The sequence below is a fragment of the Pungitius pungitius genome, chromosome 18, assembly GCF_949316345.1.
Source record: "Pungitius pungitius chromosome 18, fPunPun2.1, whole genome shotgun sequence".
NCBI classification, from domain to species: domain Eukaryota; kingdom Metazoa; phylum Chordata; class Actinopteri; order Perciformes; family Gasterosteidae; genus Pungitius; species Pungitius pungitius.
The window spans coordinates 11,255,445-11,280,484 of record NC_084917.1 but is presented as its reverse complement, the minus strand read 5'-3'; the positions used below and the strand labels follow the sequence as shown (position 1 = coordinate 11,280,484).

General features: G+C 42.2%; 2 protein-coding genes across 5 annotated transcripts; one reads left to right on the top strand and one right to left on the bottom strand.

Moving 5' to 3' along the window:
• Positions 1-1,321: 1,321 nt before the first annotated feature.
• c7b (complement component 7b) lies at positions 1,322-9,758 on the top strand. Of its 3 annotated transcripts, none has more exons than XM_062558784.1 (18): positions 1,322-1,411; positions 2,294-2,355; positions 2,508-2,583; positions 3,630-3,771; positions 3,919-4,063; positions 4,171-4,309; positions 4,609-4,737; positions 4,881-5,124; positions 5,435-5,548; positions 5,692-5,858; positions 6,264-6,492; positions 6,669-6,840; positions 7,091-7,178; positions 7,346-7,478; positions 7,711-7,902; positions 8,114-8,267; positions 8,365-8,546; positions 8,820-9,758. In XM_062558784.1, the coding sequence occupies exons 1-18, from the start codon at positions 1,406-1,408 to the stop codon at positions 8,990-8,992; spliced, it is 2,547 nt and encodes an 848-aa protein (XP_062414768.1). In that variant the 5' UTR covers positions 1,322-1,405; the 3' UTR covers positions 8,993-9,758. The 3 variants fall into 3 exon arrangements, with proteins under 3 accessions (XP_062414768.1, XP_062414769.1, XP_062414770.1); XM_062558785.1 differs by having other exon boundaries at positions 1,325-1,411; positions 8,171-8,267; XM_062558786.1 differs by lacking the exons at positions 3,919-4,063; positions 4,171-4,309 and having other exon boundaries at positions 1,345-1,411.
• c6 (complement component 6) lies at positions 9,743-24,741 on the bottom strand. 2 transcript variants are annotated; one of them, XM_062558783.1, is made up of 23 exons: positions 24,508-24,741; positions 24,065-24,233; positions 23,438-23,568; positions 22,280-22,418; positions 21,478-21,483; positions 18,696-18,713; positions 17,363-17,464; positions 17,011-17,170; positions 16,469-16,613; positions 16,145-16,286; positions 15,483-15,621; positions 14,874-15,065; positions 14,222-14,465; positions 13,934-14,056; positions 13,636-13,802; positions 12,937-13,162; positions 12,640-12,808; positions 12,253-12,364; positions 11,516-11,648; positions 11,223-11,417; positions 10,781-10,868; positions 10,404-10,648; positions 9,743-10,002 (listed from the first exon to the last, which is right to left on the bottom strand). In XM_062558783.1, the coding sequence occupies exons 1-23, from the start codon at positions 24,641-24,643 to the stop codon at positions 9,821-9,823; spliced, it is 3,363 nt and encodes a 1,120-aa protein (XP_062414767.1). In that variant the 5' UTR covers positions 24,644-24,741; the 3' UTR covers positions 9,743-9,820. The 2 variants fall into 2 exon arrangements, with proteins under 2 accessions (XP_062414767.1, XP_037340763.2); XM_037484866.2 differs by lacking the exons at positions 18,696-18,713; positions 21,478-21,483; positions 22,280-22,418; ... (1 more) ...; positions 24,065-24,233; positions 24,508-24,741 and adding an exon at positions 17,711-17,863 and having other exon boundaries at positions 17,363-17,538.
• Positions 24,742-25,040: the final 299 nt, after the last annotated feature.

Genomic DNA, 25,040 nt, shown 5'->3' with positions numbered 1-25,040 from the left:
TAAAAAACCTGACAATGGGTGTTTTCATAAAACTCTCACAGCTTTTGACTAGGATGCAATATCAGTTTGAAAGGTTTTGACAACACTAAACAAGACCCAAAATGCATGGAGGATTGTGGTAATTTGGTTTCATATTCTAAATATATTATGAACCCCTTCTTTAATTGATTATTCATTATGGTCTATCAATAGATAAGGACAAAACATTCCAATCATAATAATGAGACGTGGAGGCACGCTGGGTCTTGTGGGGTTGGAATGGGGGGGGGGCATCTTTGTTTTTGAATTTTGCAAGACAAGAAGAAGAGTACACCTTCTTCATCTGTAATCAAAACAGGTAAACACACCATGCCATGTGTCCTAAATGCTACGGAAGGTAAGGTGACACCACTGGATGGCAACCTCATCTTATTGTACAGGTAGGCCGGCTCACTGACTTCTAGATGGTGGTTGTCTAACTGGATAAGGTCAAAATGTGTTGACTAGAAGTAATTAGTAATTGTTTTCCTTATCTATGGATTTGAGTTGTATTAACACATTTAAAACAAATTAAGACATGTTTCTATTCATTTTCCCAAATATGCGGCTGTAAATTCAGAGTGGCTCTCATAATTGGCCGGTTGATCCCGTGGCCTTCAGTTAACGGTGCTAACATTGCTAACAGTGCAAACAACGGCAATAGTGCTGATAGGGCAAATGGGTGGTGCACGCTCACATCAACTGAAAGACACCGAAAGCAAAGAGATGCTCAGATTAAAACACACAGAAAAAGAGACAAATTCTGTCTCTGCTCCTGAATATACTCCCATAGGATAAAGTTTTGTGTTGCTATTTTAATGCGCAGAGTAGAAAACATTTGGATCAATCATCACATAAAGTAATAAGTAGGATGTTTCTATTACAAATAAAGATTTGGATTATTATTGCCACTTTCATTTTGTCAAATGTATTCAAACATGGGCCTAGCAGGCTTTTTTGACCTTTGTCCGAAGTCATGCTGACTGTACTGTTCTTCTCCAGGATAAACAATTGTGATGCCCCTAGTTCTGTCACACTCCAATGATGTTATTTGGACAAAAACAAATATAAATAGCACACCAAGCATCAAGCTTCATCCGGGAATGCTTCAGCACAGAGTGGACACATAAATTGTTACTGGAAGTCAAGTGCAGAATGGAGAACAAAACGTCTGTTCAGGGACTGATGCTGTGGGAAAGAACACTAGGTCTCTGTCCATGAATTACTGAGTGAACAGAGGCAGAACAAATGTGGTTGTACGGATTTGGTTAATGAGAATTTCTTAACATTGGGAATTCCTGACCTCTGTGTCTGTAGTCTCCTCCCCCTGCTGATTATATAACCCTTAGTGTTCCAGTGCTGGACCAGACGAGGGCTGGAGCACATCATGAAGGTATGGAAAACTTCACCCTACACATGTGACAAACAAATCCTTTTCATGCTGAAAGAAATGATGTGCAGATTTTCAGGTTGCAAGGTATAAGGTGATTTAAATTAAGGCTTTAGAACACTTTGAATTCATTCAAAGTGTTTTTATGCTGTTATATGATGTATTATGTCATCACAAATAGGAGTCTTCACCTCTTACCATTACATCTTTAAATTGCTTCAACTAGCAAATATTACTTTAAATGATTTGAATTAAATAAAGTTGGATGATTTACTTAAAGATGTTATGTGCTTGAGTTACACCGTATTCAGACAGCAACTTTAAAAACAAATTTATTCACAGGAAACAAGTGCAGACAGATAAAACCTATTCCCCTCGAGCTATTAAAGCAATAATGTGATGTGGGATTGGCTTTCACCATAACACGACTGTCGTGTTTTGAACGAGTTGCCGGCAGTATGGGCTGTTTCTGCACTGAGACAGGAGGAAAGTATTTTATTTTGCAAGGCATAGAATTATAAGGGTATGGAGATATTCTTGATCTCTCTTGGTTAATTGCATTCATTTAAATAATTGGGATGTTGGTGAGGTGGTTTCAAGAACACTGTTCATGTGATTGTTAGATTTCTTTTTTCACGTGCGAGTAAAGTGCAAAGGCTAAAGTAAACAGTGAAAATGGGGTTTCCAGAATTCCACAACTCAAAAGTTTACAGAACGTTCCAGTTTTGTAATGAATCACAAAGATTGAAAATATTGGACTAGGAGCTCTACTCGTGATGAATACTGTCAAAATAAGAAGTTTATTAAAAATGTGTTTAATGATGGTGCCAATGATCAAGGTATGATTTAGGTTGAGTTAACAGTTTTCCTGCTTTTTGTGCACAGTTGGATTTAGCTGCAGCGTTGTCTTCTGTGACATTGTTGGTCATTTCTTGGTCTCCAGTTTGGTAAGTTTACACACAAGAAACACACCAGATGTCTTTAGATCTTCATTACTTGGATAATAATGTATTGACAGAGTGAAAAAATATTTGTACATTTCCGTTGATTCTTTAGAGAATAAATATTTAGCTTTTGATGAAAATCAATGTCCATTCAGCTGCCAGCAGCCTGTAAACTGCAGATGGGGCGCTTATGGAGAATGGTCTGAGTGTGATGGCTGCTCCAGCACAAAGGTACTATTACTGTAAATATGAGAAAACTGTAGACTTAAATTAATTACCTGTTTGTGTGATCCAAAGGTAAGCCTAAGTATGCAATCCTTAAACTCATCATTCTAACATACATTTTTAAGTTAACTAAAACACTGTACAATAAATGGCTAACCTTGATGAGACCACAACTTTGTCCTCACATGCGAAGTAAGTCTCCACAATAAAAGTGTGCAAACAGGCATTTGTCCTCCCGCAATGCGTTGAATAAAAAGCACACATATATGATTCATTCCTAATGGTGTCTGATGCTCACACTGTTGACCCTCTTAGCTATATCCATTAAGTCGGTTGTGAATCGGAGTACCACGTGTCTGTGTGTAACCAGGAACCATGTAGTATCAGGGCTAGTTGACGAATTGTAGCTGCCAAGCCAGTTAGTGACATGCTATAAATGGTAAATGGACTGCACTTATGTCACTACATGTCATCATTCATACTGATGACAGGAGCTACCGTACACGCTGTCCATCAGTAACTAAGTGTACATCAGTCATTGGCTGTAGTCACAGCTACGGGAGCAATTTCTGGTCTTTCCTAAAGACACGTGGCTGGAGCGGCCAAACTGAATGCAGGACGACCCCTCTCCACTGAGCCCCAGTTTCCCAGAATGCACAATACCAAGGCCTTACCCAGGTCGAATGCTAGTACAAAATATCTCAAATCAGCCGTGAAAAGGTTGGCTTCCAGAAAACTAGTGCGCTTGCCCGGGTGTTAAAAGCCAATAGGTCAACGCTGTGCATTTTTTATTGACTACTGTCCTGCTGTCGCCAACTGACAAGTTAGCTCAGGTGTGGACTCTTTGGCTTCCTCTTGTGTCAGAACTATGTATTCTTTACTTTAAAAATATAAAAGTTTGAGTTTCAAATGCTGGTGCATTGGGCCTTTTAAGATTTACATAGTGATATTAATGAATATTTAAGAAACAGAAAATACATTTAGTCACTGCTAACTCGTTAATTTGTTCACACATAAAAAAAAAATTTTAATGGTTGCTTCCTTTTTTTTAGGTGCAGACTCGGCATGTGGAGGTGTACGCCCAGTTTGGGGGCCGCCCATGTTCAGGGGAAGCCACAAGAACACAGTCATGTGTCCCACAAAAAGGATGTCCCTTGGCGACAGGCTGTGGAGACCGATTCCGCTGTACATCTGGTATGTCGCAACATATATTGTGTTTATCGAAATGTGGCAGAGATACATTTCATTAGGAATTAAAATATTTAACAAATCACCAGGTGAACGGAATCCTTCGTATTAGGAAAATACATATATAAATCAAATCAAATGGATCATCCCCAGGTCAATGTATCAGCCAGTCTCTGGTGTGTAACGGAGACCAAGACTGTGATGACGGCCTGGATGAGAGAAGCTGTGATCAAGATGGCAGCAAGTACACATGTGACCTTGACAAGGCACCTCCAAGCTCTGACTTCCCCGGCAGAGGGTTAGCAGCTACACTCAATCTGGTTCTTTACTGTAAATAACTTCCTGGTGTCATGTTGACAAACACATCACCTCTCAAATGGATTTGTTGTGGGGTTTTTTTTATAGGTACAATGTATTGACAGGCAAACTGAGAGCAGGTGTCATCAACACCCTCAGTTTTGGAGGGCAGTGCAGGAAGGTGTTCAGTGGTAACCATAAAGCCTATTACAGACTGCCACAGAACATCCTAGGGTACAGCTTCGAGGTGGGTCGAACAAATAAAAGGAATTGTCGCAACGTGTGTGGGGCCTAGACATTTATGATTGTTATAATGTTATACATGTAAATAGCTTCAAAGACGCAAAATAACTATGTTACAGTCAGTAACCTCATCTTCTTATCACTCAATTAAACGTATAGTACCTTCATAAACCCGAAGGCTAGAGGCAGCCCTAATAGACAGTCCGAACTGCAGATCTACAAGGGATTAGAAAAAGTAATTGGGAGTGGATCATGAGCTTCTCTCACATAATCTGCTCCAATGAAACCGGGTTGCCTTTGCAGGTGACCGTAAACAATGAGGAGAGTGACGAATCCTACGAGAGCTCCTGGTCCTACATGCAACACATCCAGGCCAACTCACTGGTGGGACATGACCGACGAACTTTCCACAAAGAGCTCACTGACAATAAGGTGATGATAAAGCCCGAAGTGCTTCACATATTACTTAACTCATGTTGGACAAAGTGTCTAATGTTGAGAAGATTGAGGTTAAAGATTTCTCCTCATGTAATTCCAGAGAATAAGATCACAGTCTTTATACGTGTATCCTCCAGGCTTACAGACTTATAGTCCTGAAGAATAAAGTGGAGCTGGCCCAGTTCCAAAACACCGCCCCTCAGTATCTGCCTCTGGCTGAAGGCTTTTGGAAGGCCTTGTCCTCGCTGCCGTACACGTACGACTACTCTGCCTACCGCCAGCTGTTGGAGACGTACGGCACACACTACCTCTCAGAGGGCTCACTTGGAGGCCAATACCAGGCCTTCTTGGAGTTTGACCGCCAGGCTCTCGAATCAACCCGTAAGTGCTTTGCTAACAATAATAAGGGTGTTGCTTTTACAGTTGGTTCCTTAAGGTACACCAAATTACTATAGACGATTACCTTTTTTTTAAATGACACCCCAAGTTCAACATCAGAATGGGGAGTGGGGAGACTTTTACCTTCCTATATTGATCAGTGCTACATATCAACCTCTCAATTTAGTTGAGCTTAATACCAATAAAAGATTTTAAACATCTGTGAAATAAAGTTTATATTTTTTGTGAATTCAAATTTTTTAAATGACATCTGAAGTTTTAAATGTCTTGCTCCTGCTTTATTTGTTCAAAGAAACTACAAATATCGATTACCAGAGGTGTTGGAGAAAAGTGAAACGCCGTTTATTCTGGAAGAAAGTGACAACCGTCTGTGAAAAACTAACAAAAGCTTTGTCATCCAGCTACGGTGAGTGAATGCATTTAGAACCAAAAGTTGTTCTGAAGAAATATTTTTTGTACGCTTGAGTTTAGTCAAGTTTGGTTCCAATACTTTATGTGTATTTAAATTCAAAAATCACGCTGACTACTCTGGATGTAATTTGCCTGCAGGACAAAAAGTGAACAAAATGCCCATAAAGGTCAACGTGATTGGGGGAGATCCAACCTTTATAGGTGCTCTAAGTCTTCTAGATCTGGAGAACCCAGAACTTAACGGGGAGATCTACGAAAACTGGGCATCATCTGTCAAAGACTTCCCTGAAGTCATAGACCAGAAGGTATGACAATGAGCTGCTACACAGCTAGTTGTATCTTAGTTGTAGTCTACTTGATATAAAAAAAACTTTCAAAACGTATTTAGTTTGTTTTTCCCCTTTTCAATCTTATGTTGGGATTACCTACATTGTCCAGGTCAAGTGATCCTTTGCCATGCCCCGCCCCTTTAGTTACTAGCAATTGGCACAGCCTGCTCACTAAATGATTTACCTGTGCTTTTAAAAGCTTTTTTTTTCTTCATCAATTATTCCAATATTGAAAATGACCAAATACAATTACATTTGATACGTGTATTTTCTTCTTTTTATTATCATCCCGACTGATATATATATATTCTCAATAAAATAAAGTATTCATTCATTCTATTCAATACGTCCACATTACTAACATGGACACTGGCTTTCCAGCTGCGTCCTCTGTATGAGCTGGTGAAGGAGGTGCAGTGTGCAGGGTTGAAGAAGCTCCACCTGAAAAGAGCCACCGAGGAGTACCTGACGGAGGAGCATCCCTGTCACTGCCGGCCCTGCCAGAACAACGGCCGGCCTCTTCTGACGGGCTCAGAGTGCCGCTGCATCTGCCGTCCGGGAACCTCAGGACAGGCCTGCGAGAGCGGAGCCGTGATCGGAGAACAACCAGGTGAGCGAATTGCAGACTCGAAAAGCAAAATGAAGTCGTTCAAAAGGTTTAATTTGCGTTTAAAAGAGAAGTAATTTAAAACCATTACACAATAAACTTTACAATAAAGTCCCTTGCTTTCCTGTTAGTTGGAGAGTAATGAGGTGAATCTCTCTCTCTCCCTTCCTCTCTCTCAGGGGTAATCCATGGCAGCTGGAGCTGCTGGTCCTCCTGGGGATCCTGCTCTCAGGGTCAAAGGTCAAGGACCAGAAGTTGCAACAACCCCGCCCCCAGCAGAGGTGGCCAACAGTGCTCCGGACTGCAGCTGGAGCAGAAGCCCTGTGAGGATGCAGCCATTCAGTTCTTGCAGTAAGGACATGCACACTCAAACTTCTCATGCAGGACGGAATTCCAAGTCAAATTTGAACCAAAACAATTATTTCTGTAATTGTCAATTGATGAGACTTTTGGGCCCAAAGCCTGGTTAAAACCAGGAAAAGAGAATTAAAAAAAAATTGATCCTAGATATAGATTTGAAAGTCATCAGTTAATAATGACCATTTGCTCTGGACACAGTTAGAACGTTTCAGTTGTCTCTCTGTAAAATGTTTGTGTGCAGGACGATTGAGCCTCAGTGCTTCAACCTCTCTGTAAATTCACCAAAGACATGTGGAGCGCCTCCAAACCTCAGGAACGGATTTATTCAGGTTAGTTTGCATGACTGATGTTGCAGTTCCACTTATGTAAACCTCTTAAACCCCTGCGTACTTTGGGTACCAAAAAATGCTGCAAAACGGTAGTAAACTTCTGGCAAATATTCAAGGTGATTTATTGCGTTTATTTGAGCATAGTCGTCGTTTTATTTATTTCTCAGAATCCCAGAGACATTTACCTGGTTGGAAACATAGTGGAGTACTCGTGCATACAAGACTATTACCTCAGTGGAGACGCCAGGGCTCATTGCACTGAAAACCAGAAGTGGAGGACAGGAGAGTTGGTTTGTAAAAGTAAGTCTTCCTTCTATCAACTCACCCACGGCTGTTATAGATTTGGTTTGGTTGTCTTTTTCAGCAGCTACGTACACTAACAGATTTAAATAGAATCAATCTCCAGTCGTGGCCTAAATCCAGATGTGGATGCAGATTGAAGAGAACACATTCACTCTCAGGAACCTCCAAGGAATCAAATGTCATGTTTCCATCAGTTCCTCTACTCAAATTATGCCTCTTCCCCTCTCAGGTTCCACATGTGGGATTCCTCCACTCAACGGCCAGGTTATAGCCATGTCCACGCAAGCAGCCTATCAGATTGGAGACAGAGTGTCCCTCTCCTGTCCGGTGGGGTTGGTTCTGGATGCTGACGTGTCAGAGATCATGTGCACTTCCAGTCTGGAGTGGTCTCCTTCACCAACCAGTGTTCATTGTAAAGCCGGTACAGTGCACACTCTTAGTTCAAGTGTTCTCAGACATACATGTGAAATATTTAACCAGAGATTTCACTTGCTCTCCAGTTCTTTTTAGCCGCTTTCAGTGTCACTGTTTTAGCGTTGAGGAGCAACACTACAAGCTCATTGAACTAAAACCCTGAAGTTGCAGCCAGACGACCAAAACAATGAGCTGAAAGTGGCATTTATGCTCCGTAGAGCTGAGTGGAGCTACGGAATCTGGTTTTCATATTCACTGGGTGTTCTTCTCCTCAGTTCCATCAGCTGCACCTCCACCATCTGGCCTGCAGTGTAAGCCGTGGGAGGATGTAGGAAAAACTGAGTGTGTGTGTAAAATGCCCTCTCAGTGCCCGTGAGTGTCATTTTTGATCATTTATTCAAAGGGAATTGGCTTGCACGGAAACACAAAACAACATTCACGTGTAACTCCACGTATTTTCTTCTTCCAGGATTTCTCTGAAGTTGTGCGCCAGACTCGGCTCCAGCCGAACCCGTTTGCTTAGCGTTTGTCAGCTTGGAGCTCTGCAATGTAATGGGAGAAGCTTTGAGTTGGCCAATGACATCGATTGTGTTTGGCCAGAGGAGACATCCACTTCCTGCACGCATTGCAAACCAGGAACGATCTGTCAGGGTAAGTCCCCCCAACCATAATTAAAGGATATTCCTATTCATTATCTTTTTTTTTTTGTATTTGTATTTTTATGTGCAATTTAATGTTTTCTGTACTTTTTCATAATTCAATCGTTCCAAGACCAATGTTTCCACAGTTCAGATTATGTTTTCACTGTAGTGTCAATGCAAATCTAAAGGGGACATAATAATAATGTAATTTCCAGGCCCATGTTGATTTAAACATTGAATGTGCTAAATAGATTCTATTTCTTTTTATTTTTTTCAATTCTAGAATCGAAGTGCGTTTGTCAGAACATAACAGAGTGCCCCAACGACTCCGCCTCCCTGTGCGTGAGATCTGGTGTTGGCGGTGTTGCCAAAGCGATGACCGAATGTGAGGTGGGGGCCAGACGGTGTGCTGGGGAGAAGGTCAATGTTTTCAGTATTGAAGCTTGTCCAGAATAAAGATAGCTGATCGTTTATTTTACTGAGCGGCCTTCCACTGTACATAAAGGAGGGAAAATATTTCTCTATTTCTTCTTGTAAGCAATTAAAAAACATATTGCTCGCACTGGAACTTCCGTAAATATGTTCCTCTGCAATCTTCCTCTTTTGTGTCTTTTTATAATTGTCACGAAGGACTGATGATAGGCAAGTGATGCATAGTCAAATACTACTGAATGGAGAAAATGTTCCTTGTGTGTGTGCCAATGAATTGCACTTTAGAGACCTGCAGTGTGCGGACTGATAAAAGACAACATACAGCATGTGAAAAAAAACTGTTTTGTTCTAATGTCATGAAATTGATTGTTTTTATAAAACCGCTTTTCAATACATCTTTGTTCTGTTGTTTTGTGTTTGTGTGCGAGTGTGTTTGTGGGGGAGGGAGGGTTGCAATGTGCACAACAAATCATTCATTTGAGTTTTCTAAGCATAAGGACAGCACAATATTGCATTTGAAACAGCTTTATTTCCCAATAGGAAGGAAGGAAAGCTTCTGTGTTTGTATATTTAGTTTCATTACATCACTTTTTATTAAAGTAATACAGTAGTTTTAAGGTCACTAAAGCTGCGTACACACACAATGCATATACAACATATAGTTATAGTAATACAATGATCACGTTTAAAGAATTTAGAGTTGCTCCATCTTCTCAGTTGGGTGTGAGTTGCTTTGGGTCCGTGGACCCCATTTCACTTGCCAGTCTCGGTTTATTTATTTTTTTAAGAACGATAAAAGATATATGTATACAGAAATTGCGTGGAATGGCACAGCAGAGCTTTTTTCCAGGATCATCTAGACTCACAGACCCCTTCGTTAAGAATCTCAATCTGAGTGCTGGTACATTTGAGGGCAGCCATCAAACAAAGGCCCATGCTGCGAGTCCTCCGGATTCTTGTCAGCTTCACGCAGAACGTTTGCTCTGAAACTTGGGGGCACATCCTAGCTTCTTTGCACACACACGTCTTGGAGGCTGTGGACAGACAAAAAAATTGTCAAACCACATTGTTGTTCAGTGAGTGGCCTATTGACGTTTTAACACTTTTTATAAATGAATAATTCATGCTAAGACAAGTTGAAGATTTAACCGATATCCGATGTAGAAATGAAGAGGTCATTGTAAGCTAATGAACGCAACATTTCTTAGTTTCTGGTGATAATACAATTATAAAAGTCTTTAATTCATTCATGGGCTTGGGTCAGCAACTTTCTAGAATCTCATCCGTTTGCCTCACGTGTTGTAAAGGTTATCCTAACCCATCAGCATGCCAGCAACGAAAAACTAAAAAATCAATCAATCAAAGGAACCAAATCATTTAACAAATCAATATATATCTCCTGATAAGCTAATGGTTTCATATCAGACAAACTCACAGGAGCAGGTTTCCCAGTCGTAACAGGTGTCGAGACCACAGGGCTCCTGCACTGAGCTCTTAGAGGACATGTTGGCTCTGAACCGTGTCCACTCCAGTTTGGCCAAATCGACTGCCTCACATGCCTCCTCGGCGACAAAGAACAGCGGATCCCCGTGGCAACGACCAGCGCCGAAGGAGCAGAGGGACATTGGCACGGTGACGCCAATGTCGAGGTTCAGGATGCAGAGAGTCTCCGGTTGTGAACTGCACACAAGCACTTACATGTCAATCAGCAGCTGGTATTAGAGAGCAATGCATTACAACTGGCTTTCCCTTAAATTCCACAAATGGAAGGTATGTGGTATGTGGTGTGGTTACTTTATGCTAAAAGCTTACAGGCAGCTCTCTCGTGGAACGCAGACACATCTAGAGTTCAGCAGTTTCTCTCCTGGACCACACCTACTCTCTGGAACGTACGGTTCCTCTGCATACGGGAAGAACACAGACACATCACACACCTTTGCCATATCCATCATACAGAGAATGCTTGACGCAAAACATTTAGCATTTAGCATCGAGTCTATGACAGAAAGACGTTTTGTCCAAAGTGGGCTCATTGCTGTGTTTTGTGGTTGTTGGTAGAAAATCATGCACAACAACTGTCTTTCTCAGCCGCACAGAGGTGGTGAGACCAGAGTGAGACAGATCTCACAAACATGGGGTGTTGCTTCATTTTGAACTTTAAATGGATCTTATTACAAAGGAAAGGAAAGGTGGTCGGACAACACATCTCAAACTAGCTCTGATCGGATCAGTGATCGGAGGAAATCCAGCGTACCGTCAGTGCAGCGTAGTTCAGCGGGTAGTGGAGGATCCCAGGTGAGATCTTCCTTGCATCTGTAGAAGCCCGATGGCACCGGTAAGAAGTTTGTCACGTTACAGTTCATACCCACATGTTCCCCCACTTTGTACTGGGCTTTGTTGGGGTACAGCATCATGCCATCAGGGATCTCCGGAGGAAGGCACAGCTTCCCTAAAAGTACAGAAGGGCAACCATTGAGCTAACGTAGACGTCAGGTGCTGAGATACCAAAATCAACAGTCCTTTGATACCTGTGCAACAACAACTTACTCAAGCATCTGCCTCTTGGTTGACTCCACGTCCCGTCAGGGAGACAGTTGATGTACTGGAAACCCTCCAGATCAAATCCAGTGAAGCACACAAAGTGTTCGTCCTCACCAAAGTCATAATACTGCTTTGCTTTCTGTCAGAGAACAGAGTTACTAGATTCATCAGATCTGCTTGTGCTGCTTCGCGGGTTGAAATGAAACGGAATGAATTCAATATTTTGGCTGAGTTTGAAGTGTGTTTGAAACCTAAGACATCCATGAGTACACTATCAAAAAGAAGAACGGTTTGACAATTGACCCACACAGATTACATTGATATTAAGACAAAAAGTAAACTTTTGACATCAATATTGTGATTCCAAGTTCTTTAAAAAAAAAATGTTAATAGAAATCAAGGAACATCATTTATTATTTGGCAAGTTTGTGATCACTTGTTCATTTTTGTTTTGCTAGTTTATTACATATTTTTAATGCAAATGGAATATAGCATTTAGAATATTTTGTATTAAATTCCATTAATGTTTGACAGATTACACAGAGAGGCAACTTTAACTTTTCAACATTACACCTGCATTATTAATGCATGCATTAATTTCTTGGCAGCAATCACTTTCTACTACTCACCGTCAAAGTGAGTTTTAGTCAATATTCTTATTCAGTTAACTGGTAACGAATTAACTTAAATATTCATGTCTCTCTTATGGCGTGCATTAATGACTACAGGCTGTCAGTGTTTACCCTGAGGAAACTGTTGGCGGGCCTCTGTGGCCTCCGACAGCCCTGCACCCCCGGTGGCAGCTCATCGCTCCAGCCTACGGTGAAGTCGTCATCATTGTCACAGGTCTGCTGCCTGGACACAAGCACATAGATACAGAACAAACAGTGAAAATACAATCGATGCATTTTGTAAATTTCTATGGCAGCACCAGTGCATCCGTGGTTGCATGTATAAGGAAATTGTGGTATGTCAAAAACATTTAAGTAAGGTTCAAAGTATTACTTTGACCATTCTGCAGTGTTGAGCTAAAGCTCTGTCTTCCATTGGACGGCTGGCATGTAAATGTCCAAAATAATTCAACTTTTCATGACTGTTTCAACACTCTTCAAGCAAACAGTTGGTCCTACCTTTCAAAGATGGAGACATGACATGGATCTTCATTCCTGTCGGGACCCTCGCAGGGTTGGCCTCCTCTGAGGGGGGGGGGGTTATCGCACCGCCTCCTTCGATGTCTCTTCATTGAGCCTCCACAGCTACTCCACGGCCCCCAGCAGCTCCAGTAACCATCCACCGCCTCTGTGGAAATTACACACCAAACCAAATGTCCATTGTGAACACCATCAATCCTGTTGAAAAACCAATGCACAGTGTAGTACGCAATTACAATTCAACTTCGGATATGAAAGCGTTGGACAAAATGGTACCTGAAGTGAAGTCGGGGGCCCGTTTCTCACAGTTTGAGCCAAATGTGCCAGTTTGACAAATACACTTGCACTCTGTGCCGGAGAGAACTGGCTTGGCGTTGTTGGGGCAGGGAGAGCACTTGCAGGTATCAAACTCCTCCAGGTATTGAAGCAGGGCCTTCCTCAGGTGCCTCCTCTTTGTAGCAGCACATGGGATCCCCCGGACCAGATCTATAATGGGAAGGATCTAAGCAAACACAAATTCCATGAACCCCATTTAATCAGGTTTTGTTGTTGGCACTTCTATGGAAGCCACATTTGCGCCACTTCGAAATTTCTTTGAAATTAAACTTTGAAAGATTCTTTAAGTCACTATGAAGAAACAAAGTCACAATTATGATTTACGATTTCACAATTACCTGCTGAGGTCAGGACGGGGTGTTCATCTTTCTGTAGAGTTTGATATCTTGTGATTCATCCAAAACTAAAATTTCAAGATTTTTGAATTTCTGTCTAATGTAGTCGTCAGTGGTTGTACATGTTTCAATCAATACTAAACTTCATGTCATGCACCTCTGTTGCTTTGATGCATAAGAGGAAGCAACATCATTATTACTATCATTATTATTACTATATACTATATCACTATAATGAACATTTTTATTTTTTTCCAAGTTGCACAAATGGGCTTCCATACACGTGTGTGGTTTTGGGTTTTACCTCGTATTCGACCAGATGAGGGTTGTCGAGAACCGACTTGGCCCAGTTCTTGTAGGATGTCCGGTCAGGAGCGGGGCCTTGCCTCTCCCAGGCCAGAGCTGCTGCCTCTCTGGGTCGCCCTCCCCTCGTCATTGAGAAAGACTTCTCTGATGCCTGAATGTACGAGCCTGCAGCGGAGAAAAATGCTTAAGGAATGTCTGAAGCAAGCAACAGAAACAGTGATTTATTTTTTTTCCACAGCCAGTACGCCATGAAGGGGAAAGTTGAGAAGAAAGAGTGGGGAAGTCATATTACCAACCGTGATATTTCTCGGTCATTCTGTTGTCGGAGCATCGGGTCACGCTGCTGTGTTCCGTGTAGAGGATGATGGACCACGTGGTCTCGCGGCCCAGGCAGCCTTTGGTGTGCTCTTCCGTTTCACCTTCAGGAGAGACAGTGTGGAAAATGTGCAATCCAATGACATATCCTACACACACCTTTATAAATGTAATATTACTAATGATAAAGTTTTTAACTGTTATATATGATTAACATTACATGGGTCTGATTTACGTCCAAACAGATACAGCCAGCTGTGCTGTTGTACCTGAAGTGGAGAGCTCCTCTCGGCTGAACTGGTACAACAGGTCATAGATGCCCCCCAGTTTCCCTGAGCTGTAGTAGTGCGTTCCAAAGCGCTGGAAGATGTCCCTGTAGAGGGCGTAGTTGTACTCCAGAGGAAGCGCGTGAAGGAACTGGAGGAAGGGCTGCGACAAGACGAGGTCCGCCGGGTCTCTCACCTTGAACGTGGACACGGGCAGAACCTGGTGGACCCGGAAAAACTTGGAGTCCTACGGAGGGAAATAAAGGAGAGAGGATACCAGCATGTGTGTGTGTGTGTGTGTGTGGTTGTAGTTGTGTGGGTGTGTGTGGGGATGTTTCAACCACCCAGGGGGGGACAGGAATCTGGTCACACACTTTTTTCTTTAAACATTACATTTTAAGGCACAATATGTACTTCAAGCTTGGGGTAAGGTTAGGTTTATGCTGGTAGCTGTATTGTTTAGAGTCAGTCAATGCAATGCACCCTAAAAACTTTTAAATACATTCTTTGTGTGAGTTTGTCTGTGTGTATCTGCACCTACCCATGTACGTGAGGACCGTGTTTAAAACAAACCTATTAGGGAATGCATTAAGTAAATGGAAGTCCTCACAAGTTTGTCTCTTCAAATGTGAAAGTCACTGTATGAGTCACCCACCTTTTTCTTTGAAGCTTCAAAAGCTTCCTTGTTAGAGCTGACTTGGTTTCCAAATCTATCTCGTAGGAAGAGGATCACGAATAAGAAGTCTGAATTTTTCGTTTCCTTTGCAGACGAACTGGACCTCTTTATATTAATGGACTCGGTATGCAGCAGATGGGGCTCTGTGCTGAAGTCCTCCAACTCTCCAACCTACACAACCACAACCACATTGGTTAATCAAGGTCTATCTCAACAACTACAGCAACAACAAAGCCATGGCTGAAAAAACCTCTGCAAATTTCAACAGGACTGTTTGATTTTTATACACGCACAAAGGAAAAAATGTTGTTCTTTCATCCACTTTCACGTGGAGCGATTTCTGTCTGGGAGTGGGTGTTTTCTCAATGTTTGAAGAAGAATGACAAAGGTCTTTCCAGTGCTTGTTTCTTCCGTTTAAAAAAAAGAAAAAGGACCGTTTACTTCTGATTGGCCAGTTTCTTCTTCAACAATATCAACAGCCATCATTTATTGTGAATGACTGGACAAACCTGACATGTGGTGCGGTGAGTCAGAGGTGTGGAACCAGGCAAGCTTCACTGTATAACATTTTACAAAAAATAAAGCTACCTTAATGTCAAAGCTCTCAAAGTTGTGAGGTATGCGATGGTACAGCAGCGTGGTCGGAGGCCTCCTGATGATGCAACTTTCTCCCATAAACATATTGTCCAGTACCGCTGACCTCTGCTTCTCGGCCAGAGCATCAAATCTACAAACACAAACATCATTTTATTATACAATGGGCTCAAAAGACAAACAATATATTGGCAGACAAATATTATTGGACAGTATGGGACAATTACTTTGGGGGTAAAGAAACTATGGACCATTTAATTGGACAAATAATTGTTTTCGTAGCACCATTTAAGCACACTTAATGTTTATATGTTTGAATTTAAAATGTAAAATAATCTGAATTCAGGGACGTTTACATTACAGAATTTAGATTTATTATTTCTTTCATTTAACGAAATAAAAAAATATACCTTATTTAACATTTGAATATCTACATCATACATATACACATATACATTTTAATCACAAAATGGATATTGTTTGCTAGTGCAAATTAAATTTGGGCTCTAATTGGTAAATTTATATTGTTTATTTGTTTTTTGCTTCACTTATACAACAACATTAAAAGAAGTAATAATAGAAATGTTTACAAGTATGAACAAATGCAGGAAGGCAGATTAAATACAAAGTTTTGACCTTTTTGACCTTTAGCTTACCCATTTCCTACCAGGCTAGCTCCGGGGGCCACCCTCCTCTCCGTTGGACACACTGTCTTGAAGTCTGCACAGTCCCTCTCATCCGAGTTATCTACACAGTCGTTCTGCCTGTTGCACGTCAGCGTTGAATTGATGCAGCGTCCTGCAGCAGAAAAGGTGCTTAGTAGAAAACACAATTCTTGTTTTATGCCTCCATGTGTGTGTTTGTAGTGACAACATATCCGAGATTAAACAAAAGCGCTGAAGTTAATTCTGACCATTTTCAGGATGGCACTCTTTTTCCTTTGTTCTACAACCCATCAACCATGTTCCAACAGTATTCACCATTATCACACTTAAAGTCGCTTCTGCAATCGATGGGTGCTAACTTGCACTCTGTGGAGGGGTAACAGGGCCTCTCATCCGTCAGCTCCACGCTGCAGGCCGATCCACCAAATTGGGACGGCCTCTCGACTGACCGCGTCCGAAACTGTAGCCCCGACATGTGAAAGAGACCCAGTCACTAACTTCGCAGCCATTCATTTTGTATTGAAACTGTTTGCTAAGAAAGAAAAAATAAGGACACAATAATCCAACGTTTTTTTTTTTTTATACCATAATGCAGATTTTATTTTGCTTTCCCTCCCTTTTTTGTCGACATAACAATTATACATCCTTCCTTGAGCTTCCTCACCACCGTTTGCCAATCATTTAAATATCCCATCACGCGCCTACACTTGAGCGGAGGGTGCGGTGAGTATCCTTCATTTTCTAGTCTGCATACCACTCAAAAGCTGTCTGAGAATGAGTGTGTACCATAGAAATAAGACATAGCTGGTAGTTGGGAACATGGCAGAGCTCTGTCGTGTGGTGGTTGTGTTTCTCGCCTGTTTCTTGGCGCAAGGCGAGCAGTCGGACCAAGACCCGAAGTCTGTCAGCCGGCAGTTGATGGGACAGTTCTGCTCGTTACAAGCTCTCTCGTCATGTTTCTCACACAGCTGATGGCAACTGTTCTTCCAGTAATAGCCATCATTATAATGATATTGCCTAGTAACAGAGAGTGAAAATCCCTTTTACACACGGAAGATGTCGCCACATCTGCGTTACTTATTTGTATTTCAGAGCAATTATTTAAAACGGCCCATCAACGTTTGAAAACAGTTCTTGATCACAGTATTTCTCGATTGCTTCGGCCCAGTTTCAATTTGCTGTGACCCCTCCGCCTGTTCATCGTCTCACCGGTATCTGTGCTGGGTGCCGTGGTTGCAGGTTCTGGAGCAGGCGGACCAGGAGCCCCAAGGGTATCGATCACAGAAACAAGCCATGCCCACTGATGTCCAGCTGAGGAGTTGGAGCATCAGGACCAAACGGTCGGATGCAGCCATCGGGGAATCTTCAAATCGGTTTCACCTCCTCTAAAAAAAAAAAAAAAAAGAAAGTCCTGATGTTGATTCTATAGTATTCTCCAATTAATTCAGATAATTTCCCTTTCAAATGTTGTGGTCTTAGCGATTATGCAAATAAAATAGTACAAATAAAGGCAATGTTCGGTCCACATGCTATAAAAAGAATATCCATCGTACTTACCACATATACTGAAGATATTAAGGAATACAAGTCTGTAGCTTCAGGTCCTCTCACTAAGTCCACTCTGCTCTGCAGGCAGAGCTGATTGTGACATGAGGCTCGTAGCAGCAGTTTAAATTCTCCTGGGAATCCAGTTCATTTTGCACCACATTGCCCAATCTCTGTCATAACATTTCAATAATCTGCAAACATAGCAGCAGATAAAGTCTCTTAAACAACCCTCTCGTCCCTCATTATTACGGGAAGTTGAGGGCCCTGGAATATCTCAGCTGCATAAATGTAAACCAGATGTTCTGTGTTTGAGACTTAACAGTTCAGAGAAAACGAAAAGGGAACAAATGTTTTTTTATTTGTTATCCAAGCATTTGCACAATCTGCTACTTTTATCAATCCCAACTGGACCATGTCAAGAATCAAAAGGAATTCTGCATCAAGAATGTGTGTATACAATAGATTATTGCTCTTATGGCTTGAACGTTTTGACATTCACCACACCAATGTATGAAAATATTATTACTTGGATTTGAGTTATTGTTTGATTCCCTTAATACTTTGGGGCTGTGGACAAAGGTATAGGAAGTGTTAGTAGATAAGATTGATATTCATCTTATTCTTATTCATCTTATTCTCATCTTGTGTCTATTTTTTTAACTGCTGCCCGGCGCCTTTACAGCAAAACACAGTGGGATTAATACAGGATACTTTCTTCTAATTACAATTCATTCGTTATATTAATTTTGCCTCGGGGGAGCTTTCCAATCTGTACACATGCAGCATCACACCCCTAAACCCTCACATCGGAAAAGAAAAACACACCCCAAAGAGAAAAAACAAAGAAACCTCAGGCAGACGGATCCTTCTCCTGAGGTGGACAGAATGGAATAAATGTCAGCTGTACAGAGTGAGCAATGTAAGAGATGCACAATACCTCGAGGTATATCACAGCAATGATTCAAATGTTGGTCGTAGTGAGCCACATCATGACTTGAAATGACTTCTAATACTAATAGCTGTAGTGGAATTAGTAGACTATGATAACAGAGGTAGTAATGGTGTCAGCAATAGTAATGTGACTATTGATCCTGACAGTAGAGGTGCATGTCAGGCAGGTCCCCTGCAGGAACAACCACCACCTACAGAAACCTGACAGTAGGGAAAGCCCAAAGGCTCTGGGAAAGAAGCTGAATTAGTGCTGTGCATTAATGAGATGTGAACGTGTATATAACTAGAGAGGAGGAGGGAAGAGAGCTCAGTGTATCCTAGGAAGTACCCTTGCAGCTTGGCTAAGGGCCAGTCCAGGCTGACTGTAAGCATCAACATCCTTTCATTTTACTCAATGAAATAAAACATATGATGGTTGAATTATTCCAAGTGAAAGACATTTCAAAAAAAAGAATCATCTTATTTGTATATAAAACTTTATTCACATTATAAAATGCCCTAAGCTGTACATACGTTAAGCTGTGGATTCTCTACATTGCACATTAACATTAACTACACATGGCATACTCTGGTTCATATACATGCCAGAACAAAGAATTTAGCAATATAGACATCACAACTCTAGATTACATGAAAGAAAGAGAAAAGACATCACAAACACAGATTTACAAATTACATTACTTACATTCAATGTGAAATGGATCTAGTGTAGTGCTTTGAATGGATAAGTTAATTTCAATTAGTTTTTAGTGTGTGGGTTTTTCAATTCTTCTGTTTCTTTATGTGGAACACTAAAAAACCCTTGTATAGGAAAACTTGAACAACAAGACTAAGAGCAAAAAGCATTACATCCTAAAATATTGAATGTGCCAAATGTGAATTTCAAAGCATTTCTATACCTCTCAGCGGCCGGTGGCTAACAGCGCTAACAGCGTTTGGATGGGGGGGGTTTATCAGCTGATACTGCTCTATGCCAGTGGGGCACGGTCCGGCTGTCCCAACACAGCACAGTGAAGCTCACATTACACACAGTCAGTGACTTACATCTCTGCTCAGGAGACACACTTGTTCATCGTTATGTAGCAAACTGTTGGTTGCGGCTATGACATGTAACCAAATGTCATGTGGTGAACCTCTAAAGTGGTCAACAGAATGACCGACATACTGATGACTCATTTATTTTTTTGAGTATTAAGAATAAACATAACATTATAATTATGATGGAATTATTTATGAGAAAAAGTCAAAAATACATTTCATTTAAAAAAATATGTGTTATCAAGTAAATGAGATTAGATGCTTTCACGTGTTACTCTGATGGTTAAAAGATACATCGTTATCTTTCCTCATAGTGACCTAAAAGATTTTTTATTAGTGGAACAACTAACTGACCAACATCATTTTACATCATTGCTGCTGCACGGCAGTTGAAAGGCTGAAAATATGCTTAAAATATTGATAAGCTTTATAGCAGCTGTTTGTATTTGTTTGGTATTCTGTTTATTTTTAGACAACTACTGTAGGATACATTAAAAATCATTTTTCCTTTTCTATGGAAAATATAAATGCAATAATTATAGGAGCCAACTAAGCGTACACGTGATAACAATGCAGATGAATTGCTTTGTCTGCGTGATTTCACGCCACGCAGACAAGTAGAGACTCACTTGGCCAGAGCCTCTACTGGATGATGTTCAGTTGAATTAACGTTACATCATGAGGGCAGTAGGACATGACACATTTTGACACATTCAAACATGAAGGTGTGACATAAAGACACCTGAAAACCAAATGCTGTCAGTGCATAGCCAGAATATGTACAATTTTATTCTTCCATAACGAAAAATGTCACAAAACCGAATAATAGGTTGGAATGGCTGCTTCGGTAAAAAAAAGAACGACAATGCAAAGATGACTCCCTTGAAAAACAAAATGGAGTTCTGCACAGAGCTAACGTTAAAATCTGGATTTCTGAGTTAGCTCGCCCGCCCAACACAACCCTCTGGCCTCACTATTTCCCCCTCTCCACTCAAAGTTGTATATTAACTATCTATTCTGAATAAGTATCAATAAAATGCATTTGAACATACCCGAACCCAGACTCGATTCAAGCCCAAAACCGCGTGCCACTAAACGGGCCGAATCGTAACGAGGTGAGTCGCAGAACTCCAGACCCGAACGACGGAATAGACTAAAAGGACCAATGGCATTTCATCAGACAGTTCAACAGTTACTACAAGATTACAATTTCAGATATTATGATCGCCAATACCGTAACTGACTAACTAAAGATGAAAGAATGAAATAAGAATCAGTTATTTCCGTGTTGCCTGTAGCGGGGCCTTCGGGCTCTCAGCCAGACACCATGCAGCAGAGGCCGGGGAAGCGTCTCTTCCTCTGCCTGATCAGCGGCTGTGGGGTCAGATTCAACAAGCTGCTGTCGTCTGGAACACACAGCGAGTCGGAATGAGGACGACTCATTACAAAGAGGAGATGTCACCAGTTCCCTTTCTGTTTCACTCGTAACCCCGTTAAGTCGGAGTGCAGAGCTTTTACACAGATCAGCGTGTGTTACAGTCAAGGCCAGATAAAAAGGGATCTTTGCGTTCAGAAGAAGGATTTAAAAGTAGGAAGTTGTATCAAGATTGACTACTATTTTCTTTTGACTAGCTTTAATATTGTACGCATGTCTATGAGAAGTGAGCAAATACTCTAATCGTTTGTTTCCTTTTTTATAATTCATATTTTATCTAGAGGTTAACTTATTATCTTTTGATTTTGTAATTCCTTTGGCGTTTGCAAAGGGCATTACTTGCTTTTTCCACTTTGGCCTCCAGAAAGATCTTTCTGGGCTCATCGAGCGTGGAGACAGGAAGCAGGGTCACGGGACAGCTGGGCTCCGTCCATAAAGGATGGAAACCTCCTCTCACCAATTAACACATTCCGTACCAAGCGCGGGACGTAAACACGTCAGATTGTGCTTTTGTCGACGCAGCAGATCCAGCTCGTTGTTACTCACGTGTTGGTTTTACACACGGATTAAACCAAGGGCAACAACGGTCATTGAGCCCCAGGGCTGCATTATCTTACCTATGGACAGAACCAAACCAGCCGCTTCCACTATTTGTGCTAGGCTAAGGTTGCTAGCTGTATTTGTATAATTAGAGGCATAAGTGGTGTCCATCACTCAGTCTCACTGTTATGAAGAAGGTGAGTCAGCAGATTTTCATGTTTTTTCTTTTAAAGACCTTGGTCAACCTTGAAAATAATCATATTTGTTCATTATATTTTTCCTATACTGTCTCATTCGATTAATGCATTGGTTTCAAATCATTTCTGTTGAAAATTCAGAAAAAAAGCAAGGAAGGTACAGTGTTTTAAAATACATCCACAAAATGATGAATACTTTCTTTTTTTTATATAACACACCTTGGTTTTTCAGCGGCAATGGCATTGTGTCCCTGAGTTTGCTGAGTAGGTTTCTCATCTCTCGCATGTCTCTGTGAACCCAAAGAAACACCGGCTTGAAAACATGTGCAGTTTCAATGAGTTTTTCTAAAATCAGAGCAGCAGAAAAATACACTTAAATGATGTAATACATTCCATTTAAAAGAAGATGCAGTTTACCTCTCTATATTTTGAATATCCATTCCCACCAGCCACTGCTCCTGAGGGAAGTGGGTGGGAGAGGAGGATCGGTCATCTAGGATGGGAACGTCGGAGCTTTCATCCACCCTGAAGTCCAACCTGGGCTCTGATTCGGTTCCTGTCGGTCCGGACAGAGACAGCAGAGCTGAGGCATCGTCGATGAGGACAACGCAAACACATTCAAAGCATTTCAATGTGCTCTTCTGAGTACATGCTTCATATGCATCATCTTATTTTCCAATTAGGTCTTTTGTGGGTTATTTCTCTTTCTGTCTTTTCCGAGGTTCAGATTTTTCTTTTCTTTTTTTTTTCCAATAGTGTTTTGAATCGTTTAATTACTCTGGTCATTGGTGTTATCTTTGCCATTGTAAAACGTAAATACAATGTATGATAATTGTAAAAACAGACATTTGGAACAGTCATAGCACGAAAAGCACAGTGGTTACTAATGGCTCTAATAATGGCTGTGTTGGATTCAAAGGGGCCCTGTGACACATTGCAGTGCATGTGAACACACTGCAGGCGACACTCCTTTTGTTCCTCTCTTTCCTCACCGCCAGCTGGTTCTCAAACCATGTGAGCTGGCTGTGTACACAAAGCCGGACGAATCCGACAAGCCCATGGAGGTACAGTATGTAAAAAGTGAGACATCTTGGAGAATTTGGTTTGCACACCAAGGAAGAGAGCCGATCGGCGTTATTTGGAATTTCTTCTTTGATGTTCCAGCGGATTAATCACAGGAAGTGATCCGGCTCCGTCGCCGTCTCCTTTTTTTAATAAGAAAAAAACATTGGGTCTTTGCTAAAGGAAATGATACATCTGCTTGTTTGGATAAAGCAGATGCATGTATGACATGTATGCTTATATCAGGTGGCAAAGACCGGACTGTCCCCTTGTAATCGGATTACCCACGACGCATGTCAATGCCAAGTGGGGACATTGTGACAATACAGAGGTGAAGCAGCGAAATGGAATACACCACCAATCACTTTGATCTTACGTGATTCACACGGAGGTGGTCATATGCTTGTGCTTGTGTCATTTTCACAAATCTAAGCTCATCAATGACTTTAGAGCTATCTTTCAAACAAAGTGTTCTTGTGAGAGCATAATTTAGCGGTATTTTCGGGACAGTACTTTTTCTGTGCAGCTGCAGCACCCCCAGCAGGCACATGGATTTGAGCATCTCTGTTATGAACATTTCCAGGCAGCACTGCAGCTGGATGAAGAGCCGACAGATCTCGGGGTGGATCTCTCCGTCCTCCAGACTGCAGCATGAAGAGGAGGAGGAGGAGGAGGAGGAGGGGTGAGAGGGAGAGGGAGAGGGGATGAAAAGGGAGGAAGGAACGAGAGCGGAGCGAGACAAAGACACAATGAGACAAACAGGCAGCGAGGGACCTTTTGTTTACATTCAAGCTGGCCGAGGTCCAAAGCATGCAGCGGATTTGGCCGATGAACACAATCACCTTTCAGGGAACTTTTGCACAAAGTCACGTGCCATTTGTAAAGGTTTATTAACAAAACGTGTTGTGCCTTATTTCACTGTGTTTCTTTTTATTCTGCTTTTTAAACATCAAACGTCTCCTGTTTCATCTCATTAATACAAACCATCTCTTTGGTTACTGTCAATCACTAAGTAACTTTGTTTAGCAACAACAATTTGTAATTGTATTATTGTTTTAGGAGGCAATTCGGGGGTTTAACAACAACAAAAATCCCCCCCCCCCCCCTCCCCCGGGAGCACGTCTCATGTTGCCTTCTTACCCGGACACAGAGATGAGCGTGAGGTCCTGGTACGCCGCCCGCGCCATGGAGCAACCTTTGGAGCGCGTGTGGTGCATCTGAGCCCGCAGCGACGGGCAGTCGCTTGAGATCTCGCCGACGGATATGACCTGCTCGCGGTACAGCGCCACCAGGGTGTTGAATTCCTGCACTGCCTGCACAACAAACACACGGTCACCACCGGAGCACTGCAAAGCCCTCCATTTAGCGTCTTCAAGAGGCAGGAAACGATCAAATAAAATGACGCCAAGAGGCTTTTGTTGTTGTTGTTGTTGCGCAAAGTATACCGCTGCACCTGCGCATGATAGAAACGGGCTGTTTGGTAAATTTTTTTCAAAAAAGGCACCTGTCCTCCTGTGCGGAGCTTTACACGCTTAACGCGGAGCATTTTGCCAATCGACAACAGAGATGACTTATTTCAGTACTCGCCATCCTGCTGCCTTCCACGGCCCCCTCCGCGCTCTCGCGGCGCTCCGGCTCCGTTTGCGCCACTTTGCCGGTGGGGAAGATGCTCCCCGCAGATCTGGGGCGCTTTTTCCGCCCGTGCGGTGCAGAACACATGCATGCACACCCACCAGCGGAGCCCAGCCAGACGCAGTCGCGAAAGAGGGAGAGAGACAGAGAGGGGGGGGGGGGGGAGCAGTAGAGAGTAGCCCCCCTTTTTTCTAATAGCCGTGTCCTCCAGAAAAAAAGAACAGGAATTTACCCGCTCGAACGCAGCAGAGTCGCGGGGTTTGGTTATTTCTCAAAGCCACCCTCGGGTGGGTGGGTGCGTGCGTGTGCGTGCGTGGTTATTCCCGCAGCGGGGCCGTGTAGCGGGGCGGACGGACCCCCAGCAGCTCGCTGTGCATCCCAGCCGAGAGGAGAGTCACCTTCAGGCCGAGAGGGAGGCTCCTCCGTCTTCCGCCGCGCGCTCACGTGTGAGGAGCATCCACGGAACGAGCCAACAGCAAAACAA